At 38.0% G+C, this 19,953-nt stretch overlaps 2 protein-coding genes and 1 non-coding gene across 3 annotated transcripts; all 3 read left to right on the top strand.

The window, feature by feature from the left end:
* LOC122833390 (protein bicaudal D homolog 2-like) lies at positions 1-12,133 on the top strand. Its single transcript, XM_044120858.1, has 8 exons — positions 1-572; positions 3,604-3,816; positions 4,765-4,917; positions 5,780-6,244; positions 7,084-8,082; positions 8,184-8,335; positions 9,556-9,787; positions 10,878-12,133. The coding sequence occupies exons 1-8, from the start codon at positions 333-335 to the stop codon at positions 10,878-10,880; spliced, it is 2,457 nt and encodes an 818-aa protein (XP_043976793.1). The 5' UTR covers positions 1-332; the 3' UTR covers positions 10,881-12,133.
* Positions 12,134-15,258: 3,125 nt separating this feature from the next.
* Positions 15,259-19,952, top strand: card19 (caspase recruitment domain family, member 19). Its single transcript, XM_044122233.1, has 6 exons — positions 15,259-15,370; positions 15,777-15,916; positions 16,404-16,560; positions 16,666-16,728; positions 17,232-17,297; positions 17,397-19,952. Exons 1-6 carry the CDS (start codon positions 15,364-15,366, stop codon positions 17,504-17,506), a joined length of 543 nt encoding a protein of 180 aa, XP_043978168.1. The 5' UTR covers positions 15,259-15,363; the 3' UTR covers positions 17,507-19,952.
* LOC122834778 lies at positions 19,177-19,304 on the top strand. Its single transcript, XR_006371245.1, has one exon. It is a non-coding gene; the product is annotated as a U6atac minor spliceosomal RNA (small nuclear RNA).
* Position 19,953: the final 1 nt, after the last annotated feature.

The following is a 19,953-nucleotide window of genomic DNA, read 5'->3' as shown; positions in this document are numbered from 1 at the left end:
CTACAGTCACGTAGATTTGAAAGCTGTGTGGAGAGCTTTTTCCAATCGATGATCTCAACTGAAGTTTCCTCTGGCTACCTCATGAAGATACTGAGGAAAGTCATCGAAAATGACAAAACTATTTAATTTAAACGCATTTCGACGTCTGTGACTGGGGAAAAAAGCAGAAGGAGGAAGACGCCATTCAAACCGCAACAATGCGGTTCAAACAAAGAAGACAGTGATTTGCGGCGTTCCGAGTTTTTTTTTTTTTTCCCTTCCCCTGAGCTGCTCCCGCTAAAGCCCAAGTCAGGGCTGGGTTCCGTCACGGTCTGAATCGGCGGTTCGCCAAGATGTCTATGGAGGAGCAGGACTATCCCGAGGCGGTGCTGGTGACCGAAGCTGGGCCGCAGTGGCTCCGAGTCGAGGTGGACCGTCTGACCCGCGAGCTGCGAGAGACAACTCACGAAAAGATCCAGGCGGCGGAGTACGGGCTGGCCGTCCTGGAGGAGAAGCAGCAGCTCAAGCAGCGATTCGATGAGATGGAGACGGAATACGAGACGGTCCGACATGAGCTAGATCAGCTGAAGGAGGTAAGCTGAGGTCTAAGCCACGCAGACGGATATGTCTAAGTGCTGACAGGCTGTCATTGGTAACCCTAACTGTGACCGGGAGGCACGTTAACCTGGTTAATATCGCACATAGTGGTTTAAATCTTCTGCGCATGTGTTAATAATGGTTATTAGCAGATCAGCTGGTTAGGATCCACTAAATATACAATAAACTGTGTTTTTCTTATGGTAGAAAACTAGGCAAAGAAGCAACATCTTGGTCTCTTGCCCACACTTGCCCTTGGTATGTAAAAACTAAAGCCCTCTAAGAAACTAAAGAAACCTCAGTAACTTAAGAGAGACAATTGTATTTGTAAAGTTTGTTGTTCTGTTGTCGGGTCGAGTTCTGAAGAAAAGTCTGATGGTGGTTGAAAATACAAACATGCTCCAGACATTTTGCACTGACAAGTAAATCTTTGGTGAGATAATATCTCCTAATCAGATTTTATCCACTCCCCCTTTCTTGTCTCAAAGGGTTGTTTAGATAAACATTTCCAGGTCATCACTACAGCAAACTTTAATGTTTTTCCTGCATGCACAACTCACTTCAGGGTTAAACTACAGTAACAGTAAACAGCAGCTGCAGATACTAACGTAGATATCATGATAGCAAAATTTTCTTTAACTAGAAAAAAAATATTATAATATAGGACAGCTGGAAGTGTTTGAAAGCTGAAATTCTGTGCAAAACATATCCCTCAATTTAGACTGAAACCTGTGACTTAAAATCAATAAAAATAATTCTGGATTACATTCACTAAACTAATCTTTAGTAAATGTTCTGCCTTGACAATGAAATTAGAATAAAACTCAGATTATTGAGTTTTAAAAGTTTTGATATCTTAAAAATAGAAGCACTTATTAGAAGCAAAGATGATTTCAACTTGCATACAAATTCAGTTTAAGCGTGAATGTTATTCTGACAATGACATACACTTGGTTACATTTGGTTTCTGAAGAAATTCAACAGTATTTTTTGTAGCATGAGTAATTATTAATATTTCCTATGGCATATACAACTTATTATTGTTGACATGACAATAATAATTATTATTGTTATCATTATTATTATTTTTACAGGTTTAAATGTTCTTAAAATATAAGTTATGTTTATGAATTAAATTAAATACAAACAGTACATGCCTTGAATTGATAGCCTACAGAAAAGTGGTGTGATAGGTAAGGCTGCACAATATTTTCATTATTATTTAAATATCACTGCACATATTATGGATATACCAATAAATTACCGGGAAACATTTAGTGTTTGCTGATTATTTGAGTAATGTACATTGAGGCTCTCTATGGCAGTGATATAATTGGTGACACTTGTTTAAATCAGCATAATATTTAGAAGGTATAAAGGTGTTAAAGTCATTAAAATATCATTTGTCTCAGTACCAAGACAGCACATGTTGGCCAGAAGCAATCTAAATAAAATTTTTGTTCCTGAAATGGAAATAATTAATTCGACTTTGTTTCTATAATCTGAATAAATTAGTCATTTGTGTTTGCTATGAACCCAAAGCAAGAAGACATTAACACGTCTTATGTCTTTGTTTATATCGCATCTAAGATCTCAACTTGTGGGAAAAATCACTTCATGTTTTAAAAAGAGAAGTTTGGTTTTCCCCTCCGAGTGTTCTTGGAGCTTCTCACCATGTTATCAGTAGAGGAACTGCTCCCTGAAGGACTTCCACTTTGGCTTTTTTTAGCTTGCTAGTTTCTGAATGTTGCTCGCTCTGAATTATTCAGTGTAACGGCTCTGTTTTACTGTCCTCCAGCTCATCCAACGTACTCAGCTTCTCCACGTTGGGAATTGCTCATTGTGTGGCGTTTTACTTACAGTGAGAAGCTTAGATGTTTTCTACATCTTTGTCACAGTGGTCAGAGCAAACATTATTGATAACAAATATGTTTGATACATTCTTACAAAGTAGGCAAAATATCAAGTCAAAATGAGGAAGTTAGTTTTTTCTCTTCTGAGAGTCTCTATGAGTGACAACTTCAGAAACTCTTGTTGGGTATATCCACATTAGGTTAGTCCATTGCTCATCACGCTCTAATAATTAAGTGGCTTATTGTTGTCGTCACTGGCATCGTGTCTTATGACTCTTGACTGTTGATCTGGAGTCGTCTCCTCAGCAGCACCAATCATGACAGCAAACCGCTGCTTGTTCCTCAAATCACAGCATGTGGCAGAGCCGCAGCTTTGTGGATCTGATCAACTTCTCTACCTTTAATAATATTTCAAAAATCCTGGGAAAGCTTTTCAGCAGCAGACTAGACAATTTTATTGAAAAGCATCAACTACTTGTGAATCATCAATATGGCTTCTGAAGTAAACGACCAGTATCACATGCACTAATTGAACGTATTGAGGATATTACTAACTCTGTAGATAAAAAGTAAATTTGTGGGTGTGTTCATTGATCTGAGAAAAGTATTTGATTATAAAGCACAGCATTTTAATCAGTAAATTGGAACAATATGGGATCAATGGGACTGCACTAAATTGGGTGAAACATTACTTAAAGAACAGAAAACAGTTTGTGAAGAGTACCTGTAGATCAGGATTTTATGCCATTTTTGAAAAATAAAGCATTTTCAGCAGCTTCATTCAATTCAAACACATATTTACCAGCTCATTATATTCTTTTAAATAAAGAACATTTTTAGAAATGTATTTATTTGTCCAGTTAAATCTTGCGGTTTTTTTTGTTTGTCCTTCTAAATAATTGAGAAAATTGTACCGTTAATAATAAAGAAGCAGAAAGCATTTATTTCATCGAAATGTTAGATTTTTCGAAATATGTTGTTTGATTTCAAATTTTAAGACAATAAAACTCAAAAGGTAGTCTTGCTTTACAATGAAATTAAACATTTCATTTTTCACTAATACATTTTTTTTTTTGAATGTACAACTAAATCTGCAACTTAAAACGGCTTTTTCTTTTTTAATCCTTGATGAAATTGGCTTGTTTTCATGTTTCCTGTGTTCGTCTGTCTCTAGGCGTTTGGACAGGCTCATTCTACCCACAGGAAGGTGGCAGCAGATGGGGAAAGCAGGGAGGAGTCGCTGATACTGGAGTCTGCCAGTAAAGAAGCTCTGTACCAGCAGAAGGTCCTGGAGTTGCAGAATGAGCTCCGACAGGCCAGAGCGTCTCTCTCAAGTGCTCATGCAGAAAATGATCGCCTGTCTGCCATTGCTCTCGAAATGAGAGAGGTAAACCTCTGCCTTTTTTTTTTTTGTTTTTTTTTTTTTTTAGTGCAGTTTAGAATGGAGTGTTTCAACCATGGGTCTTTATTAAATCTCCTTTTTATCCATATGAACATTTTCTAAACACACTGAAGTAAAACCAGCATTTTAAGACTCCCTAAGAAAGCAAAGAGAGGCTTAAGTTTGATTTTAAGCGTGTTGATTTAATTCCCTGTAAAGGTGGAATCACAATCAGCTGCTGCATCTTATTGTCCATCACAATAAGAGAACACAGAGCAACTCGATACATTAAAACTTTTCAATTAGCATGTTTTGTTTTGTGTTTTAGATTAGTCATTAAATAACTTCTCAGTTCTGTCTATTTGGGTTTGCTACAGTCCGTCCTATTTTAAGGCCCCAAAAAGCTTCCCTGGCAATCTGAAAAGTACTGCTTCACCACTGAAGAAATTCTCTTTCCCAGAACCTTTTTTCAGCTCCTGGTTCCTGTGAGATAAAGGCACTTTGGGAATGAAAAGATATTCCTTACCTAAGAAATAATTACTGGAAAATATTCCGGCAATCAAAATAAAAGGAGTTTGACAGAAATGCATGCGTTTTAACAAAGTGGGATCAAAGTTTTCAATATTCATTTCTTTGTATTGTAAGGTGGTAATTTCCCCCTAGTGAGATAGTAGTGTTTGCAACAACATTCTGAATTAGTCCAGCAGGAAAGATGATGTAATGGTCCATAGTTAGTAAAACAGAGGATGTCCTCAAAAGTCTCTTTGTAGCCTGAGTTATTAAGTGGACAGTGGCCTCCTGCTGTCATTTCCTCTCTAAGTCTTGACCTGTGCTCTGTGTTACACGCTGATCCTAATTTGACCTGGATTGAGTTGATAATAATAACTAAAGTCCATCCAGTGTTCAGCTGCAGAAACATAAAGTTATTCCTGTTCTGACACCTTTCCTGTCCAGAATTCAGATGTGGCAGAGCTGCAGCGGGCTCAGCTTCGAGACGACATCAGAGAGTATAAAGTTCGGGAAGCTCGACTTCTCCAGGACTACACTGAGTTGGAGGAGGAGAACATCTCTCTGCAGAAACAAGTATCTGTGCTGCGGCAGAACCAGGTGAGATGAGCAAAGTCCCAAAAATGGACGACGGTCATGAAGTTCTTGTACGTGCATCTGATTCTTTTGCTGTGTTACGACTAAGACAGACCCACACACATCGGCTACTACAGAAATAAAGCAGATGCTTATAGTCTTAAATTGTTAAATAAACTGGTTTCATCAAATGTTAGGGGGTAAAATTCATGATATATGAAAATATGTGCAGAGTTAGACACATTTGTTCATAACCTGGGCAAAGAGGTTTAAAATTTAGAGACCTTTTAACTCGAGTGTATTTGTTCAGTGAAGGAAACAAATTCTGCATTAAGAGAAAACACTTTTAGCTGAACCACGTATTTCACATTTCTTGGTATCTCTAAACGCCGTGCCTGGCAACAAACCCACCTTTCTGCCATGACATCTCAGTCCCTAAACATAAACCTGTGGAATGAGCTGAAGAGAGGAGAGCATAAACGGACGACTTGGAGGAATTTTACTGAATAAAAATGATGGGAATCTTCAAAGATGCTTTTTCTATTTCCTCTATCCTTGTGAGATGTTAGAGCAGGGATATTTGAAAGTGTTGATTGCAGGGTGAAAACTCTCCTGACTCTGCTAATTTTGTTCACAAGTATTTTTTGCTTTGAATTTATTTCCCCCATAGATAAATGTGGAAAAATTAATATATAATACATTTAAAACAAAGTTTAGAGACTTTATTTACTTGGTGTGTTTTTTCTCCTCTACATGTATTCATCTAAAAAATGCTGCATTCGAAAGGAATGCTCTGAAGTTCCTTTCGACTATCAGCACAATTACAGAAAGCCCCACTTAGCAAAGCGAAATTATTGCTTGATGTATAATTTGACACTGTGTACAGGTGGAGTTCGAAGGTCTTAAGCATGAGATCCGTCGGCTGGAGGAGGACTCCCAGTGTGTCCAGAGCCAGCTGGAGGATGCTATGCGTCTGAGAGAAATCGCAGAACGACAGCTCACAGAAGCTTTAGAAACGATTAAAACGGAGCGTGAGCAGAAGGCCACGCTGCGCAAAGAGCTCTCCCACTACATGACCATTGGTGGGTCTGTGTACAGCAGCTCTTTTAATATCTCCATCGATAACCCAAAACTCCACGAGGATCCCTCCACCGTCCACGAGCCTGACAACGACGATCTGATCAGAGGCTTCGAGAACGGCCTGGTGAAGATGGGCGACAGCGACGAGGACAACAGAACGCTGGTGAACAAGAGAGGAGAGGCCTTCAAGCCAGCTCCCAGCTTGGTGGATGATCTGCTGAGTGAGCTCAACATCTCTGAGATACAGAAGTTGAAGCAGCAGCTTGCTCAGGTATTAGATGCTGAGATGCACTTTGAGTATTATTTCATTTATTCTGAAAGGAGTATGTTATCTAACCCCATGTTTTTTGGCGTTATTAATCAAAAATGAATATTTATTAGACTAGTTCTTTATCAAATGCTTGATTCTGATTGGCCACAGGCTAAACATGGATGCCTATTAGATATTTTCAACTAAACTGTTTACTGTTCCTAACAACGTGGTGGTTTGGTAGTGTGAATAAAGCCAGGACTTTACTTTACCATTCATTTTTAAGACGTTATGAAGATGAAATCTAATTGTATAGAGTTTCAGTGTCTCGTTCTTTCAACATTCCAGAATTGTCACTTCTAAACTTATCAAATTATATTTAGTGCTGCACTGATCTGTGGTTGTTGATTTGCCTTAATGATGGGCAACAGAACAGTTTGATAATGTATTGAGAAACTAAAAATCTCAACAATGACAAAAGCCACAGTACAGGCAATTAATTTAATGTGTAATTTTAAGCAGTAAAACAAATGGGATTTGTACAGTAATGTATTTACACAGGGCAGCACATCTGGATTTATGTTTGAATTGCAGATTCAGATAACATTAAGTGTAATATCTCAGACTACTCTTGTTTCTATTTATCAACCAGAGGACAGGCATTGTCCCTAGAATAAGTTATATATATTATATTATATTATTGAAAAAGATCTTGACTGAATTAAGTTTTCGTTATGAGTCTGAGTGGATTCTACCCAGTCAGTAGTAACATAAACTCTTTCATATAGGATTGAATTGATATTTATGAAGAGAAAAAGTGACCCACGTCATTTAAGAGGTCTATTTTGTTTGTGCGTCAGGTTGAGCGGGAGAAGATGGCCCTGATGAACTCGTTGCAGGAGAACCAGAAGCAGCTGGAGCAGGCCTACGGCACGGTGTCTGAGCAGAAGGAGACCGTCAACAGGCTGACTGAAAATCTAAGCGCCATGCGGAAACTCCAGGCCAGCAAGGAGCGCCAGTCTGCCCTCGACACCGAGAAAGACAGGGACAGCCATGATGACGGAGATTATTACGAGCTGGACATCAACGGGCCGGAGATCCTGCAGTGCAAGTACACTGTGGCCGTTTCTGAAGCCGGAGAACTGAGGCAGGAGCTGAAGACGCTGAGGGCTCAGTACGAGGAGTGTCGAACCAAGTACGAAGACGAGCGAGCGCGGTTGGAGAGTGACGTCCAAGACCTCAGGTCAAAGTTGTTCTCTTTGGAGAAGATTAACCAAGCGGATAAAGTGGAGGTGTCCCGCCTGGAGAAGGAGCTCCGTTTGGCCACAGCAGCTGCAGGAGAATCCCTCGGAAGCCTCAACGTCGCCCAGGATGAGCTCATAGCTTTCAGCGAAGAGCTGGCCAATCTCTACAACCACGTGTGCATGTGCAACAATGAGACTCCCAATCGGGTTATGCTTGATTACTACAAAGACGGCAAAGCCTTGGTGAGGCGAGGGCAGGAAGGGAAGGAGCAGCAGACTGTTCTTCTCACCAGTGGGCTGATGGGTGAGAACGACAATGGAAAGTCAGAGTCCTGCAGCATTGTGGTGACTGCCGCAGCTCCAGAGCATCGCCCCGAACCCATGAACATCTACAACCTGGTAGCCATCATCAGGGATCAGATCCGCCACCTGCAGCAGGCGGTGGACCGGACCACAGAGCTGTCCCATCAGAGGCTCGCTAACCTGGAGCTGAGCGCCGTGGCAGACAAAGACAAAGAGGCCTGCATGGAGGAGATTCTCAAACTCAAGTCGCTTCTCAGCACCAAAAGGGAACAAATTGCCACTCTCAGAGCTGTGCTCAAGGCCAACAAACAGGTCAGAGGAGGATTTTACATTTGCTATCTGTCTCATATGTATTGTCTGTTACAGTTTTCAGAATCGCAAGAAATTAATACAAATGTAAAACATCCATTTAGACAGCAGAAGTCGCCCTGGCCAACCTCAAGAGCAAATACGACAGTGAGAAGTCCATGGTTACCGAGACGATGATGAAACTCCGGAATGAACTGAAGGCTCTAAAGGAGGACGCAGCTACTTTCTCCTCTCTTCGGGCCATGTTTGCTACAAGGTAAGATGTGACTTCTGTTCTGGCTTTTATTCTGAGCAACCCAAAGACAGTCGTATACGATCCTTACAACTTCTTAGCAGAAGAAAGAATAAACATACTAAAACAATTTGGACAAACTTACTTTTGACCATAGCTTACCTCAGACAGATATTAATATCATTAAAATGTTAATTAACTAATTCATTGCAAAAATGACACTGTGATATTGGTTTATCACACTCAGTAGTATTTGGCAACAATTTTCTGTAGGTCTGCTAAGGTTGATAATTGTAGGCTTCACATGCATGAAAACGCCAAATTCACTTTCTCATCAAATTAGAATTTTAAGAAGATTAATGAAAAATGAGAGGAATATTCTGGCCTACACAGTTTTGGGGTAGACTTCTGACTTGCTAGGAAGGAAAGTTGGCCACAAAAAGATTTGGCTAAAGAAACATGGTGTCCTGAGAGCTCTATACATGTACATTAATGTGAAATTAAGTGGAAGAAAAAACTGTGGTGGCAAACGGTGCACAAGGAACAGGAATAACCATACCTTTGAAATAATTGTGAATCAAAGCAGGACATGAGCTACAACTGTGGCATTCGTTGTTTTAATCCACTCCTGAACCAAAAACAATGTTAAGTCTGACTTGCGCTGAAGAGAAAAAGAAAGACTTGTTTTTTTTAGAGTAAAGTAATTGTTACCTTTTATTTGGAGTGAAAGAGGTAACAGAATGATCAAAGTTTGTTTTCTACAGTTTTCTTTTGATAAATGAATAAACTTTTAGATATTCTAATTTAAGTGGCGTTGGTAACTTTCTCTATTCAGCCCAAACATGAAGGAAAATCATGAGACTTGCCAACAGCATACAGCATATTGTCAGCATTTTAATTTTAAAAGCAGCTGCAGTTGACATATACTAGTTCTTATTTAGCACCTCTGTATTTCCTGATGTTGCTTTTTTTCAAACGACTAAAGAAAATCTGAATCTCTGCGCTTTTTCTTCATAATTATTTTGTCTTTCCAGCTATAAAGACACAAAGCATTGTGGGAGCAGTGTGATGTAATACTGACTCAGCTTGCAGGAAATCCATCCTTCCATCTGGAAAAGTTGTCTTGGGAATAAAATTACAACTTCAGCCACATTACTCCTCCTAGTGGCAGAAATGTGTATCCAGGCCATCTTACTTTCCCCCCCCCTCTCCTACGTTGTTCTAAACCTCTCCTTCTCTCTCAGATGCGACGAGTATGTGACCCAGCTGGATGACATGCAGAGGCAGCTGGCTGCAGCCGAGGACGAGAAGAAGACGCTGAACTCTCTGTTACGGATGGCTATTCAGCAGAAACTGGCTTTAACTCAGCGCCTCGAGGATTTGGAGTTCGACCACGAGCAGGCACGCCGCAACAGTGCCACGGCGGCGGGAGGAAAGGGTAAAACAAAGGGCAAGGGAGCTTCCTCCAGCCACCATGTAAGTCACTAGAGGACTCAGCAAATTAGATGCTTTTTACATTTCTAGAGCTTAAGTTGTTATTTATTTTTGGTTGATCATCTTTGTTGTAGCTAAAACGTCTAACACCAGGTTCCTGATCTTTTTCTGCAATTATAAATCAACTGTAGGGTTAGAATATTTGTCTTTTTATTAGGAGAACATGCAGCATCTACTTACAAGGTGAAGGAACGATAGTTTTTAAATGTGCATCTATATAATTTATAATACTTGAAACAACTTTTAAATAAGCACATTGTTAATTTTCTGACTAACATTTAGTCAATTTCAGATGATCTCTAAAATATAATCCTCTAAAAGTGTAGGCTGGAACTGGAAAGGATGGTCTAACCATTCTTGACCTCATGCATTTAAAGAGGGTTAAAAACAAAATTAAAGTTGAAAATTAGAGCCAAATGTACAGTGAGGTCAAGAGAGAATAAAACACAAAACTAAAAATCGCTAAAATATGTACTATAATATAACTGGCAATTTTAGGTGCTTTTCAATTACAGATAGATTACATTGCAAACTGTATTTAAGATGTTACATCAACAGCTGAAATGATTAGTATATGGTTAGCATTACTGGGTTGTTGTTTTTTTCACAGTAAGTAGACCATGACCATAGATTTCTAAAATATTGACATTATCTTTTCGCCCAGCATGTTCCGTAACAAATTTGTGATCTAAAAAGAAAAAGGTTAAAGTAGAGCACCTTTCCAGTAATACATTCAGCTCAGTAACACTAGCTCAGGTTCTGATCCATTTCAGTTTAAATGTTCAGATTAAGTCAGGATAAACTAACCTGTTGTCTAAATGTTTGGGTAAATCTAAATCCTCAGTATTAAATGAAAGTGTTGTAATTACACAAAAATCATTAGTTACCCTACAAAATGCAGTGATACATTTCCTTAATCTTCTTGTAATTCTTGTTTTGTAATGAAATCAGTTATTTCCTCGCCATGATCCTAAGATATCATTGCATCAGATATCTCCAGAGTCAATTTTACTCTAAACTTCATATGTCAGTAGAAGCTGAAACGCTGATCGTTTTTTCTTTTCCATTGCAGTAAACCCGTCAAGACAAGTGACCTTAAAAAAAAAAAAAAAAAAAAGAAAGTCCGTCAGTGTGACTGTTAACACACTCCGGGTTATATCTGTGCAAAGACGAGAACTCAACCACCAGTATTTGCCAAGAACATTATAGAAGAGTGCCATAACACTTAATGTAGTTTTTATCACAGTGTGAGGGAGGAAAGTGACTCGTCACGCCAGCGTCCCTTTGGATTTCATCAGTCTTCCAAGTAAATGCACCACTGATTGCTGAACCAGAGGAAGGACAGATATGGATTCCTCGCTGATAACTTTTGCCACAACTGAGCACTTTTTATTACTGATTCCTCCTAACAGATTCCTTCTTTAAATTATGCTTGTATTAAACAGTATTTTTAACTGAGATGTATGCTTTCCCGCCTGCTCCCTGGTCAAACATTGAGCTCTCTGAATATATTGTAACCTAATTTATTTTTAACCGCACAGTAAGAGATTGGTAGTTTTTAAAAACAAGACTATTTGTCCTATTGGGTCAAAATCGAACGAGAGAGACGAAGGAGTTTCACAAGCTCTGCCTTCTTTCGCCTTGATCTGGTTTGTTTCAAATCAAAGCCAGTAACGGAGCAACCAATGTGCTGACCAGGTATATGTTTTCAGGAAATAATGTTACATATTGTTATAATGTAGGATGATGGAGTGGAGAGTAGATTTGGTTTTGTAATCAGCTTGGCAAAATTGTGGCAAAAATTCAGCTGTGCCAATTTTTTGCCAGTCTGTGAGTAAACTCATAATGACTGAGGAACAATATTTTAATGCAAATTTATTTAAAGATTTATAAGTTAATGAAACACATTAGCATTCATTCAGATTTTATTCATGAAGAGTTTTTTTAGTACTTTTTTAATACATCTTTTTGTATTTGCATTTTGGTCATACAGTATCAAGTGCAGTGTCATCGTGTGTTTTGTTTGTACAAGTGCAATTTGCAATCCTGGCTGAATAAAAAAACCACAGTGTTTGTGCTTTTTAAAAGTATTAATTTTTACATGTTTTATTATGACTGCAATTGTATTTATTTGTGTCTGTTCAGATAACAGGATTCATTGTTCTTTTGGTAAAGGAGGGAGTTCAGATTTAGCTGCCTGGTTACAAAGTAATGATGAGTGAGCTCTTGTTCAAAACAAAAACGTACTAGCAAAGTTTGTTTGTTGGCTTCTGTTACTACCTCCAGTTGTAGCTGGTGAAGAAATAAACCTGACTTTCACAGCTCTGAGGAGTTTTGTGTTTATTTGAGTTACTGCCTCTTTAGTCCTGAATATTTTCTGCCACTTTTAAAGTTTATACGTACATTGCGGACACGCAGCCAAGCCAAAGTATTCATCCCCTTTGAAGTTTATTCATCCATTTTCCTTTTGTTACAACCAAAAATGTTTGTTTTATTGGGGCCTGCCCATAGCAATGCATAAGGAGAGCAGTGACTGACTTGCGAAGCAAGTCAGTCACTGCCTCCATGCATTGCATGGCAGGCACCTATTGTTCTACACCCAATAGAATGTCTCTTTATTTATTTATTTTTCTTCCGTCAACCGGAATGCGGCTCGTACCGCTGCGAGCCCACCCACAAAAGTGGTATCAAACCGTGCGGCTCGATCCCGGGAGGGGAGCTATTACTTTTGGTGGGATTTGGAGTTACCATGGCGACGTAAAAAGCAAAAAACGACCCCAAAATCACTAACGAGCTCACCAGGTGCAAGTCTCGTCGTCAAGGGGACGAGGCAACCAGTAAATCCTGAAAATACCCTATTTTTGAGGATTTTCTGTGTCGTCATAACTTTATGTAGAAACGCCATTCAAACTTCATTTTGTAGATACGTCCGTGATCTCTTTTAAAGTGAAGACAGCACGTCAATATGTATTATGGTTTGTCCACAACTTCTTTCTAAGCGACCCAAAGTTTTTGATTTTTGGAAAAATCAGAGTGTGAAGCTCCGCTTAGAGTGAGAGTCAGAGCGACATTTTGACCCCAAATCATTTTTTAACTCGCCTCACGCCACAAATATTGCATGATTGGTATCAAACTTGGTCATGACATTGATACGGCGTGCCTGCTCCGGTCAAATGTTTTCAAAATTATCTAGCGCTTACAGTTTTCTCTCCAGGTGCTTCAGAGCAAAGTCATGCGCCAGGGTAGCAGACAGATCTCACTGATTCACTTCCATGTATTTCTGATAAATTTCAGACCTTGGCACACACTTTTTTTATCTCATCGCTGTTAATACTGTGAGTGAGGTAGAGATATGAATGGCGGGACTATGTGAGACGACAAATAGCCCTCTCATATGCTTCAAACGGTTTTCGAATATGTATTACGGTTCTAACGGGAAACAGTTTTTTGCAATGCTTTTTTTAGTCAAACTGGCTGGCTCAAACAGAGAATTGTCTCCCCCTGGATGTCTCACTCACAGCTGGCAGAGAGGATTATTTACCATGGCAACGGAACCCAGAGCAGGGAGAGCTGCTGAGGACTACAAATACGCATCACTGTAGTTCGAACTAGTAGTTCAGTTAAAACAGAGGAGGACTGAGCTGGCCTTTAGAAAAACTTGCTGCTATGGGCTGTATATAACTAATTTAACCCTGTCACTGTTACACATGGGATGAGTCTAGCCCTTTGAAATGAAGCTTACTGAAAATTTCAAAATAAAAGCCCTTGAAAATTTTTACATCAGGTCATTGCTTTTTGAGCGTTGTATGACTGATTTAATCCAATGACTGTTACATGGGATGACTTTGACCCTTTCAAATGAAGCTTAACAAAAATTTCAAAATAAAAGCCTTGGGAATTTTTACATCATGTAATTGCTTTTTTTGGCTTTATGTGACTGGTTTATCCAGCACTCTTACACATTGGATTAGTGTGGGCATTTAATATGAAGCTTACTGCAAATTTCAAAATAAAAGCCTCAAAATGCCCCTCTGGACAGTGCACCGCCGGAGGCGGTGCAGTGATATCATTCTGCATTATCTGTTTATCCGAGTTCATTAGCATTAGCCTTTTAGCTTAAATAAGCTATTTTCTATTTTTCAAACTTATTAGCCATGTTTAGTATACTTAATGGAGTAAGTAAATGACAGTAAACATTCTCATGCTACTAGCAAAGTTTGTTTGTATGCTTATATTAGCATATTTGCTCATTTTAGCTAATACACTTACTTTATCATACTGAATGTTGCATGTCCAGCTTACTTAACATTCTTGTGATTCTTCACATGCTATTGATTACATTGCAGCTTTCTTTAGCATTGATGCTAATTCTTAGCATCAGAACGCTGGGTCCAAACCGACGGGCACACTTTGGCAGGCCCCAGTTAAATTTCTTCAGGAATTTTCTAGTTAGTGCTTTATTTTACAAACCAACAAAAAAAAGCACATAATTGTTGAGGGAAAGGAAAAATATTTTATTTTCCCCACAAAGAAATTTGAAGTGTGTTATGTAAATTTGCATTTAGTCCATTCTTATGCTGTCCCTGAGTGTAATTATGTTTTCCATGAAAGCTACTGTGAATTTAGTTGTCGAAAGAAGTTGAAAATTCTGTATCGTTTTCTCTTCACTTTATGATTTTGTACTGCTTTGTGTTGGTATATTGCTTTCAATCCATGTATAATGCATTAACAGCCGTTTGTAGTGTGACAAAATGTGAAGTTCAAAGGGTATGAAATTCTTCTCAAGGCATTCTATGCCAAAGGTGAGAAATGGCAGTGGCAGTATTAGGCTGTGGGATCACTTTTTTGGCAGAGAAACTGTACAGAGACAAATTAAGGGCAACTGAAGAAAAAAAAAACTTGACAAAGGATGGCTTGGATCAAGCTATGTTCAAATGGCCTAAATCCAGTTTAGAGTCCATGGAAAAACTTTGAAATTACTGTTTACATGTACTTTTGATCCAATCTTACAATACTTGAGCCTTTTTGAATGAAATAATGTGAACATTTTTCAGACTCTAGATGAGTAAAGCTAATGCAGCTGTTGTCCAAAAGATATGGTTCAACAAACAGGATGTAAAAATGTACACTGCAATAAAAAAAAACAACAACATGCATTTGTTTTCTTCCACTTGACAATTGTCTCTTTTGCCAGATCATGAAATCATTCAAATCTACAGGCCTTATAAATTTAAACCAACCCACTTACAACACAAACTTACTACAAATATTAACCGAATAGCCATCCCAAGATGAAGGAAAGTACTGCTAAATTAAAATGTATTTAAAATTTTTTGACAATTATGATTAGGTTTTTCTAAAAACAAATGAATATCCGCGTAATTTGAATGAAAACTATATGCCTATAGAAATGTACAGAACTGTTTTCCCCCTTCTGGCTGTTGTGCTGAAAATGGTCTCCCTCTTTTGGAGTACGTTGACGTTCGGTCCAGCTTTAGCGACGTGATGACGTCAGAGGGAGTGTCCAAACAGAGGACAGAGAGGGGACTCATTCTACAATGGGAGGTTTGTGCCTTTCTTTGACTAATAAAACGAAATAAAAGTTAATTTTATCCCGAATCTTCCCGTCTGAAATGTTATTATCCTGTCCGTCACGTACATGTGACGGCCATTACCGCACCACGACCATCGTTGTCTCGCTTGGTCAAAGACAGTGAAATGACAATGTTTTGGTTTCTGAAAAGTTCTCAAAATACCCCTTTGACTGAAGTGGAGCCCGAGTCTGAACTTTTTATTAATAAAGACTTAATTCGGCAGGTTTTCAGATACCCCACGAAACTTTTACGCGCTACAAAAACGCTTTCGAAAATGGTCAAATGTAATCTCTATTAGCTTTTTTTTTTTTTTCGTTGAAAGCTAGTTTACTATCTGACAGTTGAAGGATTATTTTATTTTTCTCTGCTACTGACAGACAGTTTTCGTGAGCAGCTGTTAGAGGACACTGCCTTCCTCAGAGCTGAGCAGAGACTGGACACAGAGCTGGTGGACAAACTCATCCTGCAGCTCAACAGAATCTACCCGCAGATCCTCACCGACAAGGAGGCCTCGAGAGTAAGTCCCACTGATGCATTCACTGTCTTAATCACATCAGGCTGTTTGCACCATGACTGAAAATATACACAAAATCCTTAAAATAATTGGTTGTTATTGTACTGGGGGACTCCAAAATGCCAATCCTGGCCTCACTTCTGTGGTTTATTTGACTTCTTTATCCTGCTCACTGTGCCTGGTGACAATAAAGTTGTTTCAAACTTTTTAAAAATATTGCTCTAACTGTAGGTGTGGGCATAATAAGGCCTTTAGCTACATTAATGCAGGCATTTCATATTCTGCTTCTCTTGATGGCATGTTGTGCTTTCCATTTCGAAGAAGAGAGAGTAAAGAAATGTGTGTCTGTGCCATGTCTAATATATACCGTACCTCTGTAAAACTGTTAATTAGTGATTATTTTAAGACCTTCTACAGATATTTAAAACATTTGTATGCATGACTCGAGAGCCCACAAACTACAGTTCAAGTATGTACATTTGTTTATCAGTTCAGAAATTTGGACGTACCAACAAGTGTTCGCCTGGGTGAGCTCCTGACACATCTACAGGGGAAAGGTGATGAAGCCTGCAGGGAGTTTTACAGAGCGCTGCACCTCCATGTGGAGGAAGTCTACTACAGCTTGCCAACACGGCTACGCCTCAGAGGTTTGTCAAAACAATTTTATCTTGGTCATATGTCAGTTAGTTATTTACATGTTTCAAAATTATTTTTTTGAGACATTTTAATATTTTGTTCCATCCAAATCCCAGATTCTTTGAATCCGCTCACAAGTCCACAGATCTACTCACAGAGAAACGTTCTAAACGACAGAGGTAATGTGACACCGATGCAGGTTTTCTTTCTGTGTTTGGGTTGTTAGCATTTTCAGTTTGCATAAGCATTGTTGTTAGGAAACACAAGGATTCCACTTTACAAGAATATGCTGCAGCTACATTTTATAACCTCATATTTCATCTCCCAAATTATTTCTATGCCTTTTGTCTTTATGCCTCGTGACTGACGTTATGATGACCTAGTATTCCACTTACTGATGGCTTTCAGCCTTTTTAAAAATTTTCTGAAGAAGAATTCAATGTCTGAAGATGTTTATGTTTCTGGAAAAGTTATTTTATAGACTAATAAATCGGTATTTTACATATGTATAATGATTTTTTTTTTTTTTACATTGCCTTTGTTTTAAGATATCAAGAAACTTCAGAGTAAAACAACTCTTAATAATGCAATAAGTGTATTATTTATATAATTATATATGTTATCTCACATGGAAAGAACCTGACTAAATGCTGACCTCTGCATTCCTCTGTACACTTTGCAGGTCCTCTCTTTTTCCTAGGCTGTTTCGGCTTTGCTGTGGGAATAGCTTTTCTCTATTACTATGGCGGTAATTTTATTTTTAGTTAAATTATTTAATATGACCAGTTATAACATATATCTAAATTAACTGATTTGATGTTAAGAAAGTGCCTTTTTCTGCTTGTAGAAGCTAAAGTGTCGGGAGGCAGCCGAGCCCTTGGAATGGCCGCCCTCGGTTTGAAGAGAAAAGCACAGGAGGTTCTTATTTGGTACACCGAAGAGGGCATAATGAAGTAATAAGGGTCATCTGCATACTTGGCGTGTCAGAATTTCTGACACTACGAAAAAAAACCCACATTGTTTTTTTCTGATTTTGTACACATTATGAACTATGCAAAGTACATATTATTTTTGCTACTGATATGAATGACAAGAGGAGACACATTTGACACTTAGGTCACACTTTATATATTGCTAAGTGGTTTAGGGATGAATACACTTGAGGATAATACTGTGCAATAAAATAATGTCAATGATTTTTATACATAAATTTACCTAATTTCATGCTAATTAAAAACAATCAAGGGATGATGAATTCTTAAATAAAAGCACCAACTTCTGCGTTTTTTTTGTTGGTGTTTGAGCTGATAAATGTTAGGTTATTGGTTTTAGTCTTCACTCAATGTATTTCTGTATGTAATTTACAGTCCATTGAGACCACATTTTAATATTATGTTTCGGAACAACCACAAACTAATATATTTTATTGGAATTCTGCAATAACATACCAAAACAATATAGTTTATAAATATAGTTTATTTATAATGACTTTTTATTTTTTTCTACCAATAAAATCTTTGTCAGTTTTGCACACATAGACATTGAAATATTTTTCTAATTCTTCTTTGCCAAGTTTCTCAAGTTGTGTGAGATGGGCTAGAAGTGTAAGACTTACTAAAATTGTAAAGTGTATGTTCATCTTGTCTGCTACAAGATGAACCTCTGATCAGTGTCTTTTGCAGCCCTTAGCAAGTTTTCATCCCCAATCTCCCAGACTTTTGTGCCATCTGTCATCAGCTCTACCCATCTTGCATGTTTCTGCTGAAGAAAAATATCCCCTCTACATAATAATTCTCCTACCACCATATTGGTTGTAGGCTGGCATTGTGACAAACATTTTTGATTTTCAGATAATATAGTGCTTTGCTATATATGCGCAACGCTGATTTACACCCAAGTCTTCTTGGCATCTCTAACCAAGTTTACTGTGGTTGTTCACTAATGTTCTCTAACAATCTCCTAAAGCCTTCACAGGACAGCTGTATTCATAGAAATTAAATTACACACAAGTGGAAAAGAAAGAAGTTTGTGGTCGTAGCATGAAAAATATGTGGAATAGTTCAACTAGCATGGATACTTTTGCCAGGCACCATATGTAAAAATGCTAAAATTGGCGTAAGGCTTTTATGAACAACATAAAGCCAAGTAAAAACAGATGGTCACAAACCTGTTTCCGTACCGCGATTACCATCTTGTGGACATGAAGGAAACTACATTATTAAACTTGTATTGATTTTCATAGGGTCTTTAAAAAAATGTTTCTCTTATTAAAGCAAACAAAAATTAAAGCGTGAAAATCTAAATACCTACAGATATTGCTAGAAGTATTTACTAAACTAATAATGTGGTAAAAGCGTGAATAGTTATCACGTGATAGTCTCCGCCAATAATATCTCGATTTCGAACGCAGTGCATCATGGGTACAGTTGTTACTAGAAAAAAGGGTAAAAAGAAACAAACAAAATTATGAAATTTGTTGTTAATTATCTATGAGGAATTATCTATGATTGATTTTTTCCGTAAAGTAATACAATTTTATAGTCTTCTTATCCCGGTATGTGGAACCGTAAATGAAACTTAGGGTGAGGGTCAGTCTTTATATAGTGACTGGAAAAGCTGTTATTTATGTGTTGTATGAAAGGAGAGAAGGTTAGCACTCCCCTTGACAAGGATGGAATTGGCCCTTGTGGCCTGCAACACATATACGGTTAAGGCATTGTCACCTACTTCGTGGCATCTCTAACCAAGTTTTTTTATTAACTTCTTTTCGGATAGCTTTTTCTCTGCTTATTTTAAACATCTACATTCAAAAGGGTAAAACCATGTTTCCTGTATAAAATGTGTAACTGCAGAAAGGAAATGCCCTCTTCTGATTTCCCTTGACTTTGCTTCCTCTAGACAGAGCGGAAATTTGTAACTTTTCCTGTTGGCCCACTGTGATATAGTTCTCGAGGGAAACTGTAGTAGTGTTCATAATGAAGCTCCAAACCCTTCCTGTATTATTTAAGCCTGGTTTGAGAGGTGGATTACTTCTATTGATACAATATTTCCCTAACCTATGGCTATTTATGGTCTTGTTGTGGGTTTTTTGTGAAATAGGTCACACTGCAAAACATTATGGATGCAGAAATTAATTACAATCATATTATGTTTTTACGTGGTTTGTTTTCCTTTTTTAAGAAATTAAAGCCATTTAGAGGGTCTTTGAAAACTAATGCTCAATAGTGGCCCCATTTTTGACATATTTTAAAATATTTTCTTTAAGACAAATGCTACATTTTATCTTATGTATTCACTGTGTCTTTTGTCAAGATGTGTCTACTAGAGAAATGCCTTACTTTTGCAAGTACTATCATTTGTACAAGCTCTGATTTGTTTTGTAAATAAAAACAACGGAGAGAAAA

Source organism: Gambusia affinis, linkage group LG07 (assembly GCF_019740435.1).
Source record: "Gambusia affinis linkage group LG07, SWU_Gaff_1.0, whole genome shotgun sequence".
Lineage (NCBI taxonomy): Eukaryota > Metazoa > Chordata > Actinopteri > Cyprinodontiformes > Poeciliidae > Gambusia > Gambusia affinis.
The sequence above is the reverse complement of the archived record's forward strand: the minus strand, read 5'-3'. Positions and strand labels throughout refer to the sequence as shown.

Excerpts from the sequence above, each read along its gene's own strand:
- LOC122833390 (XM_044120858.1), top strand. The coding sequence starts at position 333 with ATGTCTATGGAGGAGCAGGACTATCCCGAGGCGGTGCTGGTGACCGAA. Across the intron at positions 573-3,603 it reads AGCTAGATCAGCTGAAGGAG|GCGTTTGGACAGGCTCATTC; the intron begins GTAAGCTGAGGT and ends GTCTGTCTCTAG. Across the intron at positions 4,918-5,779 it reads CTGTGCTGCGGCAGAACCAG|GTGGAGTTCGAAGGTCTTAA; the intron begins GTGAGATGAGCA and ends CACTGTGTACAG.
- card19 (XM_044122233.1), top strand. Across the intron at positions 15,917-16,403 it reads CCGACAAGGAGGCCTCGAGA|TTCAGAAATTTGGACGTACC; the intron begins GTAAGTCCCACT and ends TTTGTTTATCAG. Across the intron at positions 17,298-17,396 it reads TTTTCTCTATTACTATGGCG|AAGCTAAAGTGTCGGGAGGC; the intron begins GTAATTTTATTT and ends TTCTGCTTGTAG.